Source organism: Polyodon spathula, chromosome 1 (assembly GCF_017654505.1).
Source record: "Polyodon spathula isolate WHYD16114869_AA chromosome 1, ASM1765450v1, whole genome shotgun sequence".
Taxonomy (NCBI): Eukaryota; Metazoa; Chordata; class Actinopteri; order Acipenseriformes; family Polyodontidae; genus Polyodon; species Polyodon spathula.
Genome location: NC_054534.1, coordinates 75091020 through 75111519, shown reverse-complemented (window position 1 = coordinate 75111519; position 20500 = coordinate 75091020). Strand labels below are relative to the sequence as shown.

The following is a 20500-nucleotide window of genomic DNA, read 5'->3' as shown; positions in this document are numbered from 1 at the left end:
TCTGTTGCACTCCATTTATGCAATGCTATGTTAGTTAGAAACACAAGGTTAACAGTGGCATGGAAGTTAAATATGCAGTTGCAGCATCACACATAAGAAAAGTATTTATTATTATTATTATTATTATTATTATTATTATTATTATTATTATTATTATTATTATTATTAGGCCTACAGATATTTGTATCTAGCTAATTATTTGAACAACTATAGAAACTGGCAAGGACACAAAAAAGGTAAATATCGTTTTTAACTGTATTCTAACTGTGGCATATAGTTGTTACATATTGGAAACGTGTAAAAGGCCGACTGCTGTTTTTGTATCACTAATTAGTGTTTATTTTATTTGTGTGTTTTTAATGTTTTACATTTCTAAGCATAGTCCTACTCAAAGTTTTAAAACCAAGCACTTTGTTAAAATACAATGACTATTACTATTATTCATATTCATATTATTATTATTGTACTAGTATTAGAATTAATAATAATAATAATAATAATAATAATAATAATAATAATAATAATAATAATAATAATAATAATACCTGTGTATAAAATGTCCATAACAGTATAGGCCTACGCATTGTATTGCTGTTTTGGACATTTTTGCGCAAATTGTCATAGTATCATATAATGTATATATTTTTCTCCGATAATTATATATCACAAAAATGTAAAACGGATCGCCTGGTTAAAGGGATAGGTAATTATCATGTATCGTTTCAAACACTACAGTATTTAAATTGTGTACAACGTATTTGTCTTACTCGTTTGATAATGTGTCTCTCACAAAAATAAATAAATAATGAAAGTAAGATTGTTGACTAAACAGGTGAACAATTAAGAAGAATTAAAGAATTACTTCTTCATTCCACTTTCATAACATCAACTATCGACTAAAGTTCGTTTGTTTCACCCTACTTGAGCAATTTTGTAGATGTGACGCATATTGCTAACTAGTAAACTGATTCTTTATTCACTATAGTCTACATACATCTCCATTTAATTTACAGAGTTATGGGATAACCATAGTATATTTTTGTTCAATTAATTATTCTGGGAAGATTTTATACAGTCGGAGCATGTGGGTATAACTGATACAGTAAAATGCTCATGTGCTTGATCATAAATAATAAATAGGGCATATTAGTGTTTCAGTTACGTCAGGTTTTAGATTATTTTAAAATACGCAAATAAAAGACTTACACATTCTGCAATTAAACAGAAACATACTGCAGATATTACGATATCCACACAGAGCGCTGGAGGTAATACTCTCACAGCAAAGTATTCCTGCACTGTGTCCTCACGCTGGCCTTTTCGTGCCAGTCAGCTCTCTGGCAGTCGCACTGATAATGGAGAGAGTTCTGCCAGTGCCTTAGTAACTTAGTGATGTTCAGACGCGGCTTCCAGACCATTCAAAAGATTTCCCCACATTACTTAGCAACACTTGTATTTACTTTCCTCCAATTTTAAATTTCAAAAGTAGCAAGGTTTTTATAACTGCAGGAGACCATTGATATTATCTGGGTAATAGTGATACATTGTGGAAGGATGGTGAAGCAAACGAAACACACGATTACAATTATTATCAAAACAGTATGATATAATTACATTATATGTGTTGTTTGTAGTGTAGCTATTTCACTGTTTTTTTTTTTTATATGTTTACCATAATGCAGTGGCCTACTTTGAAAATAGAGAAACACGCAAAGGTTATATATATATATATATATATATATATATATATATATATATATATATATATATATATATATATATATATATATATATAAACGTATTTTATGATCTAATTAAAGAGCTGCAAATAAGTAATTATAAAATATTTGAATACAATGTTGTGGATAACACTGTCATATTGTTAAATACGTTTTTGTGAAGAAAACAGAAAAGTGTGATTTTTGGTTTTCTAATTGAAAGATCTGCAACTATGCAAACAAAAACAGAAATACAATTTAGATATAACTGTCACATTGTTAAATGCAGTGGACAAAAAAAAAAGACCTGCCTAAGAAGTTAATAAAAAATGCTGCGCCCTCCAAACGGAAGTCAGAAACTGCAGCACGAAGTGTTTAGGGTCGTCCAATAGGAAAAGAAAGATTGAGTCCAAGTGCGCAGCTGTGTCTACTGCAAGCAGCAGGAGAGAGAGAGAGAGAGAGAGAGAGAGAGAGAGAGAGAGAGAGAGAGAGAGAGAGAGAGAGAGAGAGAGAGAGAGAGAGAGAGAGAACAAACCAAACCTGTTCATAAACTCAGCCTCTTCTGGATCGCTTTCAACTCAACAACCACAACCTTCTCCAAAACTGTAACCGAAAGAGGAAGCAAGATTTTAAAAAAAATAAGTGCTCGCTGCCTAGATTTTGACTTTGCCGCCTTTCTGCCAAGAATTCTCTTCCGGTGTTTGGAAAAAAAAAAAAAAAAAAAAAAAAAAAAAAACACTTCTGGGAAAAAGCCCTGAGAAAGCACAAATTTGAACTTGAGAAATGTGAAGGCATCGGCTCTGTGTCTCAGATTCCAGGATCCCACTTTAATTCATGCAATACAGTGCAATGGTATGTGACTATGGGATATAATGTACTACTAAAGTTTAAAATTGTGTTTCATTTATTTATATATTTTTTTCGACCCTGGTGACCGTGTTCAAAATTAGAATTTGTGGTTCTTATAATTATTACTACACACGTGAAAATGCTGTAGATGGTGGATTGTTTATGTTTGCTATTGGCAGTATTTCTATGGTCACAGTAGTAATATGTCATGAATTGGCGGTGGAGCTTCTATCCACAAAAGTGCTGAACTTGGCACATTTCCTGCGTTAACTTTTTTTTCTTTTTCTTTTGGCGAAGTAGCAATTCTGTAGCGAGGCATGAATACACTTGCAAGTCATAGCCCTACTGTTTCCATTTTGCTCATTTCTCAGTTATTTTTCAACAGCATTGTACTGTCTTAAAAAAAAAAAAAAAAACTTAATGTTTTAACCACCATTACCACGCATTTTTTTATGGTCCATGTCGTACCCAATTTGACTTTTTAATTTGCGTAAAAATAAAGAAAAGCATATTAAATTATATTATTTAATATACATGACAAACGTTAATGTCATTTTATATTTGTATCTTTATTGCAGTCAGGTTATGTTCACATTTATTTCATTATCTTTTCTTGCTGCTATTTTCCAATGTCTTGTTTTGGACCATTAAAATGCAGAAGAGATCCCATCCATAAAGTTGTGGTTCAGCACCGTCAGTGTGTGAACACTTGGCAACTTTCTCGGGTTGAGGGGGCTGGGAAGCCAGATTATACTGACACAAGACGCCGATGTGGCGTGATCTGAATTATTATAGTGCCGTGAACAGGGTCATCTTCTCCTCCTCCTTTCAGGCATGCCATTGATCTTGAGACGAGACAGCAACCATCTCCAAGTTTTACAGTACTGGAAGCAGTTTTTAAAAAGGCGCCAAAAATAGCAGATCATTTCAGAGTTCAGACGTTTAAAAAATAATCTCCAAAACAAAAAAAACATTACATGTTTTATAGATGACTACAGTATCACTGCTGCGTGAAAGCATTCCATGCACCACAGCACAGTTTGAAGTACCGGCAAGGATTTATTTATTTATTTGTTTGTTTGTTTGTTTGTTTGTAATATATGATGATATAGGGGCTGTATTTATATATAACATCTTATTGTATGTTATTATTATTTTATTTTATTTTTATTGTGTATCCAGCTTGTACAATTCTTGGCCACGAAACTGTGTTGGCAGTTTAGCAGATATTTTATGTCCTCCAAAAACTGCACCCGTCTATAAAACAAAGTGCATCCTTTGTACGAAGGCAGTGATTTAAAAGTTGTGGTTTGCAACGCATTATGTTTTTTTCACTCTTACTTTCAGCCTTGATGTGTTGTATCATAAAACTTGTAACTTTGCAGCAGAGAGATCTGTGTCATTTGAGAAGTCTCGAACTTTGACTGAATTGTCAAAGTTTGACTGAATGTGCTCTGTCCAGAAGGTATCAATTTTGTCGTTTTTTAAAAAAAAAATTTTTTTAATGTAATTATATATGGGAAACAATAGCTTTAGACGTTGAAGCCTCGTTATATCTGGAACACATACGCGTGGAAACTATGTATGGTTTGTTTCTGTAACTGTAATGTTTATGAATGAAGTATTTCAGGGGAAAAAAATAAAACATCGAACGAATGTTTTTAATCAGTTTCTTAAAATGTTTTATTTTTCTATTACAATTGGATTAGTAACAGTTTTGTCGTGGCTTTGTATTTTTAAATCGAACAAAAGATTTAGTGCAATACAGTTATTACGAAGTGTGTTATTCACAGAGTACTCCTCATAATTTGCTGTGTTGAGCGCTATTATTCTCTCCAATTCTTTTGCCCAGGCAACATCCCATATCAATATATTTTAAAGTTGAGTAATTTAGATCATCATTATACATAAATTAAAAAAAAAATTAAGGCGACAGAAATATTTTGTAGTTGCCGATTTGGAAACGCGTTCCTATCTTAGTTATTTCAGATCAAGGTTAAAAATAAATGTGAACAACATTGTCCTTACAGAAATATCCCACTAATGCAATGTTGAAATGTGGTGATATTGTGGAATGTAATAACATTTGTGAACACGTTTTTAGAAACAAGCGTCAGTGTTAAAGTTGTATGAAACGTCAAATATGTTCGCAAGTTTACTTATGTTGTTAGTTTGAACTTTGTGTAGTCAACCAGAAGCCCGTTTAACATCGTGCTGTTTTTTGCACCCGTTAACATGTGATCACAACCCTTTCAATCACCAACCTGCATCAATGCTGTTATTGATTTATTTCTTTATTATCCACAGTGAATACTGTTTTCAAATGTTATAAAGCTTCTTTAAACATTTAGAAAATTGTATGTTGCCATTGGCTTAAGACCCAGCCAGAATCAGTTCGTGAATGCAGCCGACGTCAGAACGATAAAGAAAGAGCTGTAATTAGTTTTTTTTTTTTTTTTTTTTTTTTTTATGATACTGAGACAAGGCATGCGGCAAGACTTTTCATGTAAAACTAATTATGCTTGGCCGTGCCTTAGAAAATGGAAGTATGTATGCTGGTATGTGCGATATTATCATTATTTAATCACCGTTTGTAAAAAGTAAGGTCCGAAGCCATCATGGTTACATTGACTCATCGTTCAGCAAGTTTCGACTGCATTCTGTATAATACCGGTATAATTTGTGGCACCAGGTTTGCACAAGTCGTTTGAATAGGCATGCACATTCTGCACAGTGTAGCCTAGTTGCAAGTAGTAGTTTATTACACTTGTGTAGGTTTGTTTAATACTGCAATTCATTGCTACACTGTCAGTTTTAAAAAAAAAAGTTAAGCAAGAACACATTTTTTTATGATACCTTTTAATAGGATAAGCTAACTATATACGTATATATATAGCGATATAGTTTACCTGGGACCTTTCGCACTAAAGCATAGCGCCGATACCGCTATACAAAAGCCGGCTCCTTTGCAAGGAGAGTATATCGGGTTCATGTCTTCGTGTGTGATTACATCACCTACCAGCCCTGCTGCTGCCTTCCCCCGCGCACGCTCCGTATCCGATTGGATACGGGCGAGTGGTGAAAAAAATGGTAACTTCGTGACTCGCCGCCAAGAAGCCCATTTCTAAACTAGATTGACCTGGGCAAAACTAGACTCGCCAGACCACCGGGTTTATATATATATATATAAAATCCAGGGCTGGCAATGGAACGTGAAACAAGCACTGTGATTGGTCGGGCAAGGTACCAGCTGTCCGTTTATTGGATGGATATGGATTGGAGCCCTGTCACATATCCTAAATTACTGTGATGACTCACAGGCTTTAAAGTATCAGACGGTAGCCATTTTGCTTTTACAGTTACAGATGTACAGCTGTAACTATGAAACCCTGTGACCAATTACCTGCAAAAAATCCCAAAGTAGTAAGTAGACATGCTGGTTTGGATGAAGAACTAGTAAATGAACTGGAAGATAGCAACAACAGCAAAAATAATACAAAAAAAAAAAAAAAAAAAAAAACGGATTTATACTCAAGTCTCCCTGACTTTGTAAACGCTACAGAAAAAAACACAAAAAGACACATCTGCACATTATCCTCCCCTCTCAGACACATACCATGAAAAATTACTGAAATCCGAGACTTTGTTTTATTTATTTTTATTCCTCCGGTCTGTTCAAATCTTGTGAAAGTCGTCAAAAGACTTCTACATTCAGAGCGCTTTAAAAGTCAGAGTACAGCAACTACAAACATGTATTGCCCTGTTTGGGGCTCAAAGCTGCTTGTATTTACTTACTCTCCTAGTTTTTCACTAGTCCCAGCACAGGTACACTGCACTGATGTGCCCCAGACAGGGCGAAACATGTCTGCAGTTGCTGTATTGTAACTTTTAAAATGCTGTGAATGTAGAAGCTTTTAAGCGGCTTTCACGCAATTTGATTGGCTCTTGTAATGCTTACATTTGCACATCCTATTTACCCATAATTATCTATCTATCTATCTATCTATCTATCTATCTATCTATCTATCTATCTATTTTATATACTAGCTTTTAAAACCACACAAGTTTCTTCATCTTATGGACCAAAGGCCTGTTTCTCAAATGCCACTAACCGAAACCAGCAACGTGAAACCAACGCAAGAGCAACGTTTGCAAACTAGTGTTTCCCGAACACCATCGTAACGCAAGTGATCTGGCGTGATCTTGACATGTTCATGGCCTTCATATTGTAATGCACTGTGGGAACGTAAAAGCCAATGCTGCTTGTTGCCGTGAATGGTCAGCAATACCACAGACGCCCTCGTAGTCGGCTCGTTGCAATAAACTTTCACGCCTGCGAAATCCTGACGTCACTTGCGATTCTCTTTGCCAGCTCGCGGTGGACCAGTGTTTGAAACATTTACTTTTATTGCAAATAATAAATCTTTTTTTTATTCATTACGTTATTTTTTTTTTGTTTTATATAGTAATGTAGACTTGTTTAACATGTCTACCTCATTTTTTCTCTCTGTCTCTGCCTCTCTCTCTCCATATATATATTCAGTTATTTTGCCTGCATTTTCAACCAACCGTGTATTTTCAAAGCGTAACGATGCTCCCGAACATCACGAACAAGCTGCACTTTCAAATGGGTTTTTGGGAAACGCACAGGAAGAGGGAGTGGAAGCAGCCGCACGTTCATCATGACCATGAACGTGAACTACAAGCGCTTCTGTTAGGGAAACGAGCCCCAGGAATGCCGTAACATGTTAATGACAAGTTCTGCAAAGACAAACCCCATGTTTATAAGGAAAACACGTATTAATGTATTACAGGTCCCTAAGAAGTAGTGCTATTGAGGGGAGTTGTAGCGCTGGGGACTGGTTAGCTGATTGTTTCTGCTTGACCAAATTAAAAGCAGTAGAAGGGTTAATGTGTTACTTGGTTTTCGTATTGGAATGTCTGCCTGTTCGGTGTGCTGTAGCCTACTACTGTACTTTGAAACCTAATATTTAACGAAGACAAACACGTTGACTTAAAACCCCCCCCCCCCCCCAAAAAAAAAAAAAAAAAAAAAAAAAAAAAAAAAAAAAAAACTAAGTATATCAGATGCATTATACAGTACAAAACTACACTTGAGCTTGTAAAATTGCGACACTAAACTTAAGCAGTGTCAGGCATTTTCCATTTCGTTTCCATACGAGCCGGGGGTTGGGCTGAAGCTTTCCGCTCATAAAAATCATAACTAAAAAAAAAAAAAAAAAAAACCACCAAATTAAAGCCTGTTTTTTTTAGCCTGTGGTTTCTGAAACAGCAGAGAAAGTGGGTTGGTGAAGATTGAATGCGTTTGCAGCAGTAGGAGGAGTATGACTGTAATTAAAAAAAAAAAAAAAAAAAAAAAAAAAAAAAAATCTTGAGACCGAGTTGTAGGGAAGGAGCAGTCTGAAGGGAAGGGTGGATCTGGTCGATTTCAAGTTTGAAAAGTAAATACAGTACTAGAAAATTGTCGCCTTCTACTTATTATTTTTTTATTATTATTTTTACAGGTTTACAAAATCTTTTTGAATTTATGACTGCTGCTAATTTATTTTTATATTTAGTATATTTCAAAGTATATCAGTTGAGTCTTTTTGGATTTACCCATTTTGGGGACTTGTATGAACTTCATACAGCAGAGACATCCTTAAACATTCAATCTAAGGTTGAATGAGAAGGCAAGCTTCTCCCAACTTTTCTCTCGCTCTGAGATAAGATTTTTAATTTGAGTTTTTTATGCGACTGTAACCTCGATTGATCCAAGCGCTGTTGAACGTGTAGTGGAAAATGAATCGATAAAGTCACCCACCTGATGTTTTGACGGGGTTTCTTTTGCAACCAGCCAGTTGTTGTTAAGCAACTACACGATGTATTCTCCTATTTGTCTAACGCAGGTACACGTTTTACTGTATTATTTTATTTACTAATTGCAATGTATAACCTCAGACATATTGCGTGTTCGAAATGTGTCAATTTGAATGAAATGTACAGCTAATATCAATATTACCTCTGACCATCTAATTTGAGCAATTCAACTTTAATATGATGTCAGAGCATTTGTTTGTGTATGTTTTACCAGTGTCTCGGATTCTTTAGAGGCATGAATAATTTACCATCAAGTGTGTGCAACGATTATTTGAAAGTGTTATAATGGAATTCATCTTTTAAAGATTTGTAAGTAACATACTATCATTAACCTCTGGATACAAACGATTTAAAGACATTGGGTTTTACATTTGTATTCGTTTCCCTTACTCGTCAACGTGTTCAGTTTCCTTACATTTATTAAACAATATTTTGTTCAAGTGATTGCATTAATAGATCACTAATTCTTTACATTAATTCACTTAAATACATATGATACAGTGGTTTTGTAAAAAGTAAGGAATCCTTAAAATCTATTCAAATTACCATGAATGATTTTATGAGGAGTTTGATGTATTTGAAGTTGGTAATTATGGTTTGTCAAATTAATTATACACTGTAGTCTACAGTTTTGATGTTGTGCAATTCATAATTTCTGCTTTATGTGCATTATTTCTAAAATTAGTAAATGTTAGGAGGGCGTACATGTTGACTTTGTTAATAAACAGACAGGTCAGAAATATAATATTAAAAAAGCAACGTTTTCTTTTAAATTGAAATGCTGTTGTTTAAAATTACTTTTGTTTTCATCAGGTTTTAACTAGGCTAATCTTTCCTGACATTGTACCTTAGTCCTGATAAATAGTGCACCTAGACACAATAATGAAACAAAGGAAAATAGTTTTAGGAACAGTAAAGTCAAGTTTTGAGGACAGTGAATCTGAGGCGTCTTTAAAATCTTTTTTTTTTTTTTATTTATTTTTTTATCCAAAGGACTACAATGAAACCACTGGAATGTTACATGCTAAAGGGGAGGCATTCATAAATTGTGAATGAAGATGAAAACAATGATAAGGGTAAATCAGTGATTGGACAGAGTCCTCTAGCTTTTTGGCTGACACATTTTCACTGTTTATATTTTGTTTGGCATGAGGAAGTGATTGACTGAGATATAGTTTATTTTGTGCTTAAGCGAAGCTTATGGCAGAAGACACACTGGTAAAAATAGGCTATCTAGAATCATGCATTTTACTGTAGATTTACAAACAGGTTGTTTCTAAAATATCTACTTTGTGCTGGTGTGTTCGCTTGCATAGGTATATTAAAGCTATGTGATATGAATAGTATTGTTGAAAAAAAACATTTAACAAGTGTACTTCAAATCTAAAACAAGACTCCTTATTTCACATTGCTTAGTAAGAACAGGACCATTTAACACCCTTATTGCAATGGCTTTAAGTATGGCTTTACACAAATACACCAAGAAAACAAAAACAAAAACCACAACAGATAATTATAACAAAAAATGCAACACTAAACTATTTAAAGTTTAATTTAAAATAAAATAATAATAATAATAATAATAATAATAATAATAATAATAATAATAATAATAATAATAATAATAATAAAAAAACCTAATTGCTTTCATTAATTGGAAAGGCTAAACTTGTGACATTTTTATGTATGAAGTTCTAACTGAAGCATGAGCCATAAGTTTGAACATTATTTTAAAGTTTAAATGATTTTACCTAACCCTGGCATTTGCAAATGACTTTGAAAACACAGCTGCTTTTTTAGTTCAAATTCGTATAACAGTCTTGGGCAAAAATAAAATGTAACCTGTGTTTCTGTTTACACTGCAAAATAATGCTTTTATTATTCCTCCTGCTTGTAACATAAAATAACAAAACAGGAACATGTTTAAGTTAAAATATGTAAGCTTATTTTTTTTGTTATTACTGTTTATATTTCAAAAAAGATCTTAAGCACAATACACATACGCAAAATCTGAAAAATAGAATAAAAAAATGTATTTGTCTTTAACTAGCAATTTGAAACCCTTTGCCCTGTGTTGAGTTTTAGTAAACCTTAAAAAAATGCCCATAAGTAACAGAGTTAGCTGTTAATGAGTCTAACTATTTATTTTTTTAAAAGTAAAAAAAAAAAAAAAAAAACCAAGTCAGTATTGCAGTTGACTAATTAAATCTTGACAAACCTATAAAAAATATATATTATATATATATATATATATATATATATATATATATAAGATATATATATATATATATATATATATATATAAAAATTGCTTTGTACACATGTGTAGTGGTTAATTTGTGACAATGTTAAAATATGACTATATTATATATATATATATATATATATTATATATAATATATATATATATATATATATATATATATATATATATATATATATATTATTTATTTTTTTTTTTACCAGGAAGGGTGTGCTTATTTTGTATTTTTCTTATGTTTTTTTAAAAAAAAAAAAAAAAAAAAAATCTTAGGGAACATATCATAGGCTGTAGTTGCCCAGCTTAGCAATGCCTTCCGACACAAAGAACAAAAAGTGGTTTAACCCTTACAGTGGCCTACTTTATTTATCACTTGTATGACTCATAGTTTGCAATGAATTTTATATTTTTAAAAAGGGCAAATGATTTAAGTGGGAAAGGAAAAGGGTAAAACGTTATGCATGCTTCTGTTTTAATACAGTTGCAATGTGCTGATATTGAGGGTTTCTCTGCCGAGACCTAGCATGTAGGCTCTTGTCCCTGCATTTTATATACTACAATAAGATAAGTAATAATGTCAATTTTATTTTTATTTTTGAAGATCGTCTTTGGTGTGAGCTGAAACACTAACCTACAAAGGGTTAAAGTTAGACATCGAAGGGCGAAAAGCAAAAATGCACATATCACGCTGGTGTTCTTAAGCTGCATATATACAGCTATGTATATTATTTTTTGCATGGTCCCAGTTCCTGTAATAGATATGTGGTCTTTGAGAAGCTGAGATGTTACTGGACCTGGATAGTAAAAAATATACTGAAATTAAAAATAAAGATTCAGTTACTGGAAAGCTGAAAAAAGTCAAATGTATGTTTTGTACTGCAACAAGTCTAGTGGATTGCACAAGTCACTGTTTGTACTTTTTAATGTCACCCCTGCCACAGCATGCAAGAGCACAACGAATGCAAGGTCTGTGCCAAGTTGCCATTTTCATTGTCCATCTTGGATTAATTTCAAGGGGGTTAGAATAATTACCAGGCTCTTGTGATCAGTTAACAAATTAACTGACACTATGGGACCTCAAATCCCAACTTAAACTTATAGGAAGAACTTCTTTGTTTGTTAAGTCTACACTTTTACTAGCTTTTTACATTTTGTTGGTGTTATATTTAAAATGCAGGGCAGGAAAGGTAGGTGTCATACTTATTGTGTTCCAAACCCTGTGCGTTTTCTTTGCCCACACTCCCTTGCTAGACCCACGTTTCTCTAGTTACCAGAATAGTGGTGTTACTGTGCAGGAATGTAGGATGGTTTGATAACAGAAATGGATGAAGGTAGCTGGCGCATGCTCCATGCCCCACCAGCAATCTCTTGCTGAGAGCATTTTCTGAAAGCGGGAACTGTGTGGTATGACAGAATATGTATGCTTTGTGCTTTTGTGGCACAGACAGAAGAAATAAACTGTGGCATTCACTTGCAGTGTTGTTCAATAGCACCACGGAATTTGCCCGGTTTTAACAACATCCATTTTTACAATGGTATAATGACAGAGCTGGCATCTGTAGTTTGGCTATATTATTATTGTATTATTATTGTGTTTAGTGTTTAAAAGGGGATGCAGGTTAGCAATAGATTTTAAGGCTGCATGAGCACTTGAAATAGAATGTTCTTAAATGTTATTATTGTGTTACCCTACAGGTTGAAATGTTCAGGAGTCACTAATTTTACATTTTAAAATGTTACACATACGATTAACACCCATTAACCATTTAAATGTCTGCAATTTGCTGCAGGACTTTGAGTTCCCTTTAGTAAAGGTGGTGATGGGTTAATTGCATAATTGCCAAATGGGTCACTTGAATGGCTGTTCCTGTTATTACCTTTTTTTTATCTTGATATTTCTTCTTCCCAACTGCAGGATGAATTTCATCCGTTCATCGAGGCACTTCTTCCACACGTCCGTGCAATCGCCTATACTTGGTTTAACCTCCAAGCCCGAAAGCGCAAATACTTCAAGAAGCACGAGAAGCGGATGTCAAAGGATGAGGAGAGAGCGGTCAAGGATGAGCTGCTTGGTGAAAAGCCTGAGATCAAACAGAAGTGGGCATCCAGGCTGCTCGCCAAGCTCCGCAAAGACATCCGCCAAGAGTACCGGGAGGATTTTGTGCTCAGTGTTACGGGGAAGAAGCATCCTTGCTGCGTGCTGTCCAACCCTGACCAGAAGGGAAAGATCAGGAGGATCGACTGTCTCAGACAGGCCGACAAAGTCTGGCGCCTTGATCTGGTCATGGTGATCCTTTTCAAGGGCATCCCTTTGGAAAGTACGGATGGAGAGAGGCTAGTGAAATCCCCACATTGCACCAATCCAGCACTTTGTGTCCAGCCACATCATATAACAGTATCAGTCAAGGAGCTGGACTTGTTTCTGGCATACTATGTCCAGGACCAAGGTAGGTGCACAAAGTAGACAGTGTAACTATGTGTACATGTATGACATGCATTTCTAGGTTCTGTACTGGACTCACCCATGCACAGCCCCCTAGCGAGCCAATATTTTACAGTTGTTTTTTAGTACATAGCAGGGATTCCCATAAAAGCAAACTAGATTAATGTAGCCCGCGAAATCTGCCACCTCCTACTGGACCATTTTCTTCCAAATGTGTTAATAACAGGTATGAGACCAAAGTAAAAGTAAATGTTCACTTGTGCAAACAGAGGGGATCGTTTTTAGCTGAAGGCATGATCATTTTGTACGTGCTGTAACAGGACATTTCATATAATCTGTACTCTTTAAAGTTTAAGAATTAGAACCAGTACTGCAGTGGACATGACACAATGCCAGCCCTGTGAAAATTTTGTTTGTTTCATACATGTTCCCTAAATCTGAAAGACTTGTATTTGTTATTATTTTAGGGGATTGATTGATTTCTTCTTTTTTTTTTAATGTATTTTTAGGACTGTTGCATGTATTGTCCTGAGCAATTTACACTAAACTACTTTAGTTTTCATGTTCTCTGGAAACAAAGCAGAGTTCATCAGACTGCTCCTTTGCTCTTTTTAACTGTATCAAAAAGGAAAAGAGTAAAGGCCATGTCACATCTTGACTTGCATCCCACTATTAAAATTTAATTTACTTTTACATTTTTAATTTCTATAATTTTTACCAAACCAAACAGTACATTATTTGATGTCTAAACAGAGCTAAAGTTTATAAGGTTTAAATGGGTAAAGCATTTTAACGTACTGCATACATATTTCTGAAAGTGTATTGTTAAATTATAAATGGGGTACTGTTCCTCAGAATAACCCTAGGATTCACATTTACTATATCCTTGTGGTAGCTTCTAAAAAGTAGCTACTAACATAAATAAAGATAATGATAAATTATGTTTTTCAATTATTCATCAATAAGTTCAAAAACACAATGTTAGGTTATAAGGTATAACTGATAAGAAAGTACAGTATTTCATTTGGTGCCTTCATTAGTGTAATTAAAGTAAACAATAGCACAGAACTGTTATAGCTTTTATTATTTGGTACTTTTTAAAACCTTTGATAGAGGCACCATTAATCCATTTTTAATCATAGGGTGAACCAAGTTACCTTAAAATTGAACTGATGAAATCATAACAATACACATCAGTACTATGACAGGTAATAGTTTTGTTTTTAAAAATAGTTAAATATTGATAATGAATTTAAGTCTATCCAGTTTATTTTTAATGTACTTATTTATTGGCTGATAAAGCTATATTTAAATAAGCATGCCTTTTTATAAAAATCAGAACCACAGCTATGTAATGAGAACTGGACATCTTTAATTAACTGTAAACAATGTGTGTTTTCTTCATGAAATTTAAAAGAAGTCAATCAGAAGTTTAGACAGACAAATTGTTCAAAAGCAGGCTGCTTAATTAGTAAAATGGAGAGGCTGGCATAGTAGAATGGTTAGTTTGGCATTACTGTTTACTTTGAAGAATTGTGATCCTAGATTTTATCAGAAACAAGACAATCTATTCCGTTTTTAATACTTGTTTTTAAATTTCTATTGAAAGATTCTGGAGTGATACCTTTTGCTTCAAAACTGAATGTGGTTGCCCCTTGAAATTTAGCAAATTTTGGTTTGTTTTATGAAAAATGCAGAAATATTACACTTTTAATGAGATGGTGAATAATGTCATCTGCATTGTGCTGTTTTGGTAAAATGTTTACTCCTTGTACAGTTTCACACAGAAGCTGCAGTGCAGCATCATTTGATTTAGAGTAATATAATAAGCAGTCTATTAATAAAATGTACATATCAGTTCTATATATTAGATTATATTTCTAAGACTGATTTATTCTCTCTTTGAAAATGTACCCTATACTACTGGTGGGATTCTTAGTATAGGACCTGGTAATTGGTGAAAAACAAATTTTAATTTAAAACAATAATAAACAATAAATACATAAATAAAGTTTGCCAAGTAAAATATGTAAAAATGTACCACCATTTCAAAAGTAACTGTTGCAGCTTGTTTCAAAACCGTCTGCAGTTACAAACTGAATAGTGAACAATCTAAAGAAAAAAAGGAAAGGCTGTCATCAGTAAAGTGTGAACCACCATTTTGTGTATGTCAAGTGCAGGAGAAAGCAGAAGGGATTGCAAAATGACAATAATGGTTGCCACTGGCACCAAGGTTGGCATCAGACCCTCTTTGTTTCATTGTAGGATGGTGCTGATTCGTTGGTTGGCATCCGCATTGCAGTCTGAAATTAGATAAACATTGCATATATATATATATATATATATATATATATATATATTATATATATATATATATAATATATATATATATATATATATTCTGTATCTTTGTACATGGAGCAATATCTTCTCTTTGGTCTTTTAAAAAATAACACAGTGGGATTTAATGTATTTAAATAGTGGTCTGAAATTACGGTAAGCGTACAGTTTTTATTGTTTTTTTTTCAGTATCTAGATGTGCTCATATGGACTGCGGAAACGGAGGGCCCCATGTTTTCTAATGAAACCTGACAGTGCTGCTGTTGTATATCCAAAAGGAGTCTTTATTAACCCTTTTCAACTTAAAACTATGAAGTATTTAAAACGTGTATCCTAGTTCTCTTTTTTTGTTCCATTCAAATTTAAAGTTTTTTTTTCCAATTGTAATGTAAAACCATTCTCTTAAAAAAAAATACTACTGTATATCCGAAGTTCCTGATGTTAATACACAAGCTAATCTTCTGTTAACCCTGATAAGACATGGCTTACTGAGAAATTACATACTGTACTTGGCTTATGTGCAATGTAATAGGTATACAGTAGGTATTGCTGACAATTATAGTATCAGAACATATCAAGGCATGACTGCAATGCCACATATTGTACATTGCCTTGCCTAATGTTAACAGCTTTGGTTTCTAACTGTGCAGCTGGATGTTGTGTTGAGTAATTTTCATCCTATATAATGATATACTGATTGTACATACATATATACAACATTGAAGTTTTAAAATGTATGTTGTTGCAAACCAATATTATTCCATGAACTTTCTCAAAGTAGATCCATCTATGTTCATAGATTTAAATAGAGGCCTATTTTAATGTAGAAAAAAAAAAAATTACCACTTTACTGTGGGGGGGGGATAGGGGTCAGAAAAAAAAAAGAAAAAAAAAAGCTTGGCATTTGTTTGCTTGCGCCCGTCTTCTGACAAAGCAGGCACGCTGTGTAAACTCACTGAGTACCGCCATTTTGTTCGTCAAGTGCCAGGAGAGAAGCAGGGAAACCGCTTGATGCCAGAAATGGTTGTTAGTGGTACTGAGGTTGGCATCAGACCCTCTTTGTCTACTTGCAGCATGCCTTTGATTCGTTGGTTGGCATCCGCATTGCAGTGGGCACACAGGAACGTTTTTGACAGTCGCAGAAAGGGAGTTGCTGCACTTTGTTTGCTGCAGTAACAGAAAAATGCAAAAAACGGTTCAGTTTTCTCCTTTTATTTTTTTCCCCTTTAAATTATTATCTTTTAAACTGAAAATAAAAACTGGTATTGTGAGTTATGGAATTTTTTTATTTATTTATTTTTTTTATTAAGAAAGACACTAACAAGGGCAACCCCTTTATTTGACCTATTTGGAATAAACCTCAGAATAATAGTCAGTGATCTGACTATATTATGCACTAGACGTATATATATATATATATCTATATATAATATATTATATATATGATATATATATATATATATATCTATATATGTGTGTGTATATCTGTACACAGATTTTCACATTAACCAGTTTATGCAAGCAACAGGTTTAAAACAATAAATGCAAAGCTTTGTTAAAAAATATATTTTAAACATTTTTTAAATTACATCAAAACCTTTTATTATGTTCAGTTTGGTACAATGGTTTCATTCTCTTAGCTTAGGCTCGCTGCCAGTATTGAGATCCTACGGTGAAGTTTGAACAGCAGCGGTACCCCAGCTTGCAGGTTCTTAAATGCCGTGACCTAAAGATTCGAGCAGGAGGCTGGGAGGCAGGAGATACAGATCTGGAATCCCTGTTGAGCCCTACTTTGCATCTCCTTGGCATATCACTTCACCTCTTCTTTGTGACTAGGCCCAACCCAGCTGTGAGGCCTGGTGCCTAAAAGCAGGACCCCACTGTTCCAGTCGGGTTGCTGGCAGGGTCTTGTTTTTGTGATTCAGTGTCTAGGACAGAGGGTCTTGTTTTGGTATTTATATCCAAAAAAAAATATTTTCTAATAATTATAATAAGTAAGTAATTTTACATTCACCATACCCCACCAAAACACATCTGTCATTAAATATAGACTTATATGTATACACAAATTCAGTATTTTTTTGTGTTTTGGAAGCCCTGGAAGGGGTCTGCGTGTAAAGCTTGAAGTGCTTGAAGTATGTTTTACCAAACTTCTCTGTGGGTTAATTGTGCATTAAGTAATTAACAATTTTTTTTTTTTTTTTGGTCTGCAGGGATTTAAGCCTTCTATTAATTTCTACCTAGACTATATCCTAGACTTTCTGCTTGTCAGCATGGTGATTTTATTTCACTTTTGTATCCCTTGCTGCTGCCAATGTCAGGTTAGAACCTGCAGAAAATGGTCACTAAACCCTGGAGTCATTCGATTTATGTAAGGGCTGAATCTACCAGTTATTTTCAGTGCTGGAGCATAAAAGGGATCCATGACTTTTGAACTGGGACTAGTTTTAATCTTCAGGCAGTAAGAATTTCTTGTAAACAAATTTAAACTCTCAATTACTTAATTGATACACAGGCCAGTCTTTGATTGGCCAGGTAATGACCAATAGCTTAACTCAATAGTTTAGCTTTTGAATCTGTTACCTAGATTATTGCTAAAATAAAAGCAACCTTTTTAAAATAATTATAAGGGTGTATGTCTGAAAAAAATATTTAACACATTTTTTTTTTAAATACAAAAATAGTAGGAATTGAGAGATAAGAAATAGTTCTAGACAGACAGTTCTGATGTTATTCTTCACCCCAGGTTTACAACAATGACAAGCTAAAATGCCGAAGAACAAGGTTATGGAGAGACGGGTCAGCAACAATTCTGCTAGTTAATTTTTGTTTGTTCTGTTAGGCAACCAAAGACATTTGTCCATAATCATACGGAGGATCATACATTCTTTGTCAATGCATGCTTTTCCTTGAATAAGTTTTTTTTTGTGGTGGTGCCCAAGGGTGAGGGGGCAGATTCCCCTATACCTGGGGTTAGGAGATAAAAATGAAAATAGTCTCTTTTAAAAGCCTTGTTTTTAAACTTTCAGTAAACCCAATATCTAATAAAACGTCTACCTTGTTACTTACAATATCACATTTTTGTTTATATTGCTTCTATAGCACATTGTTTGAACTATAAAATGGTGTAGAGGATAAATGACGAAGCCCCATTGAATACAGAAAATGTACAGTGCATGGATACATAACCCATGAAAGTGAAGGTATGTTACATTAAACCATCTTTACTTTCTGAAAGAGCCACGTGATTCAAGTCACTCACAGTCTGATCGAGTATAAACAAATACTCAGAGTCATTTTTTAAAGTAGCAGCATAGACAGAATAACTCAAAATATAATAAAAACAGGAATGCATGTCAATTATTGTAAATAAAACAATAGAAACCTTTCTAGTTTCGTCACTTTGTGCGAGAGCCGGAGGTCTGTGAAAGGCTTGCGCTAATGACTAGGTCCCAGAACTTTCACTTCTAGCGAAGGAGAAATAACGCAGATTTTCCTGTGATAATCTGATGTGCCTATATGTAATTTTGTAAAAGAAAAAAAAAAAGTATACTGATTTGTAATAGCTGTGGATCGCGGGTGGGTTCGTTTTGTCTCTATTGCCTGTTTACATTTTTTAACCTTACATTATTCTTTCCAAGGTCTACTGTATTGCTATTAGCTAATGTGCAGCCTCAAAATGGGTATGATTCTGTGTGTATTCCACCAGCAATCACCCTCTTTCTGTCAAGTTTTGCTTTATTTCTATTGGCTACATGATGCAAACTTGTGGCTAGCCTCTACCACTCATAATGAGACTTAAAATGATGTGTCTGTTGCCAGGCAGCTTATGGGTCATGTGTGGCTACTTCCTTAAGTTTCAATTTCCGTATACAGTATGTAGTACAGGTAGTGGACAAAAAAATGGAAACACCTAGGTAAATGAGGGACACCAAGTATATTGAAAGCAAGGGCTTCCGCACATGTGTGGCTCATGCGTTAATACCATAGTTGGGATACCATAGTCAGGTTGCAGTTCAGAAACAGCTCATCACACCTGGCAGTGCACATTTGCGAGTCCAGTGGTGCAAAGAGCACAGGCAGTGGACTACCGAGCAATGGAGAAATGTGATATGGTCAGATGAATCATCCTTCACCATGTTCTCGACAAATGGATGAGTGCAGGTGTGGTGCCAACCTAAAGAACTCTACAGCCATAAGTGCTTGGTTCCAATAGTGAAGGGTTCTGGTGGTTCCGTAATGTTGTGGGGCAAATTTTCCTGGCATGATTTGGGTGCACTCATTCCCTTAGAAGGCAAGGTCAATGCTAATCGCTACTTAATTGTACTGAGTGATCATCTTCACCCCATGTTGCAGCGTTTTTTTCCTGCCTCGGGGTTGTCTTCCAGGATGACAATGCCCCCATCTACAGAGCATGGTTTGATGAGCATGACACTGATGTTATCCATATGGCATGGCCTTCTCAGTTGATTGGCTTTCTCGTGGAAGAATGGTGCTGCATCCCTCCTGCAGAATTCCAGAGGCTGGTAGACTCTATGCCATGGCGCATACAGGCCGTACTGGCCGCACGTGGTGGCTGGCGCCATATTAAGTGACTTTTGATTGGTGTTTCCATTTTTTTTGTCCACTACCTGTATATTGTGCAGTGCCTACAAAGGTACTACAGAATGTTCCTGTCAGGACAACTGAGGAAGTCAGCACCTCTGGTCACTTTTTTTTTAAAGTAACAAAAACGCTTATTCATTGCCAAACATGAACTACTTTAGATGTGTAAGGGCTGCAGTATAGGACACCGACCTTAGGTTTAGGGTTTCGGTGTTGGGAGAGTATTATTCATTAACAATAATATTGTAAACAATCAGAGTGCAGTGTCCTGGCAGGAACATTTGGTCTTACATTTGGAAGGGCAGCGTAGATTTTTTAATTCATATGCCATTTTCTTCGCTTTCAATTGAGAAAAAAATAAGAATAAAAAACAAGAATAAAGGTCGTCCAGAGCCTACACTGGGC

General features: G+C 34.6%; 1 protein-coding gene across 10 annotated transcripts in view; it reads left to right on the top strand.

The window, feature by feature from the left end:
• The first annotated feature begins 2230 nt into the window (after positions 1-2230).
• The window catches only part of LOC121322270 (nuclear factor 1 B-type), a 133134-nt gene continuing 114864 nt past the window's right edge, over positions 2231-20500 (top strand). For 3 of the 10 annotated variants that reach the window (XM_041262069.1, XM_041261980.1, XM_041262060.1), the window contains exons 1-2: positions 8106-8476; positions 12623-13154. In XM_041262069.1, the coding sequence (XP_041118003.1) occupies positions 8450-8476; positions 12623-13154 (559 nt within the window). In that variant the 5' untranslated portion in view covers positions 8106-8449. Of the gene's footprint in view, positions 2571-8092; positions 8477-12622; positions 13155-20500 lie in introns of those variants that run through there. The other 7 variants (XM_041262030.1, XM_041262050.1, XM_041261999.1 and 4 more) reach the window with 6 other exon arrangements.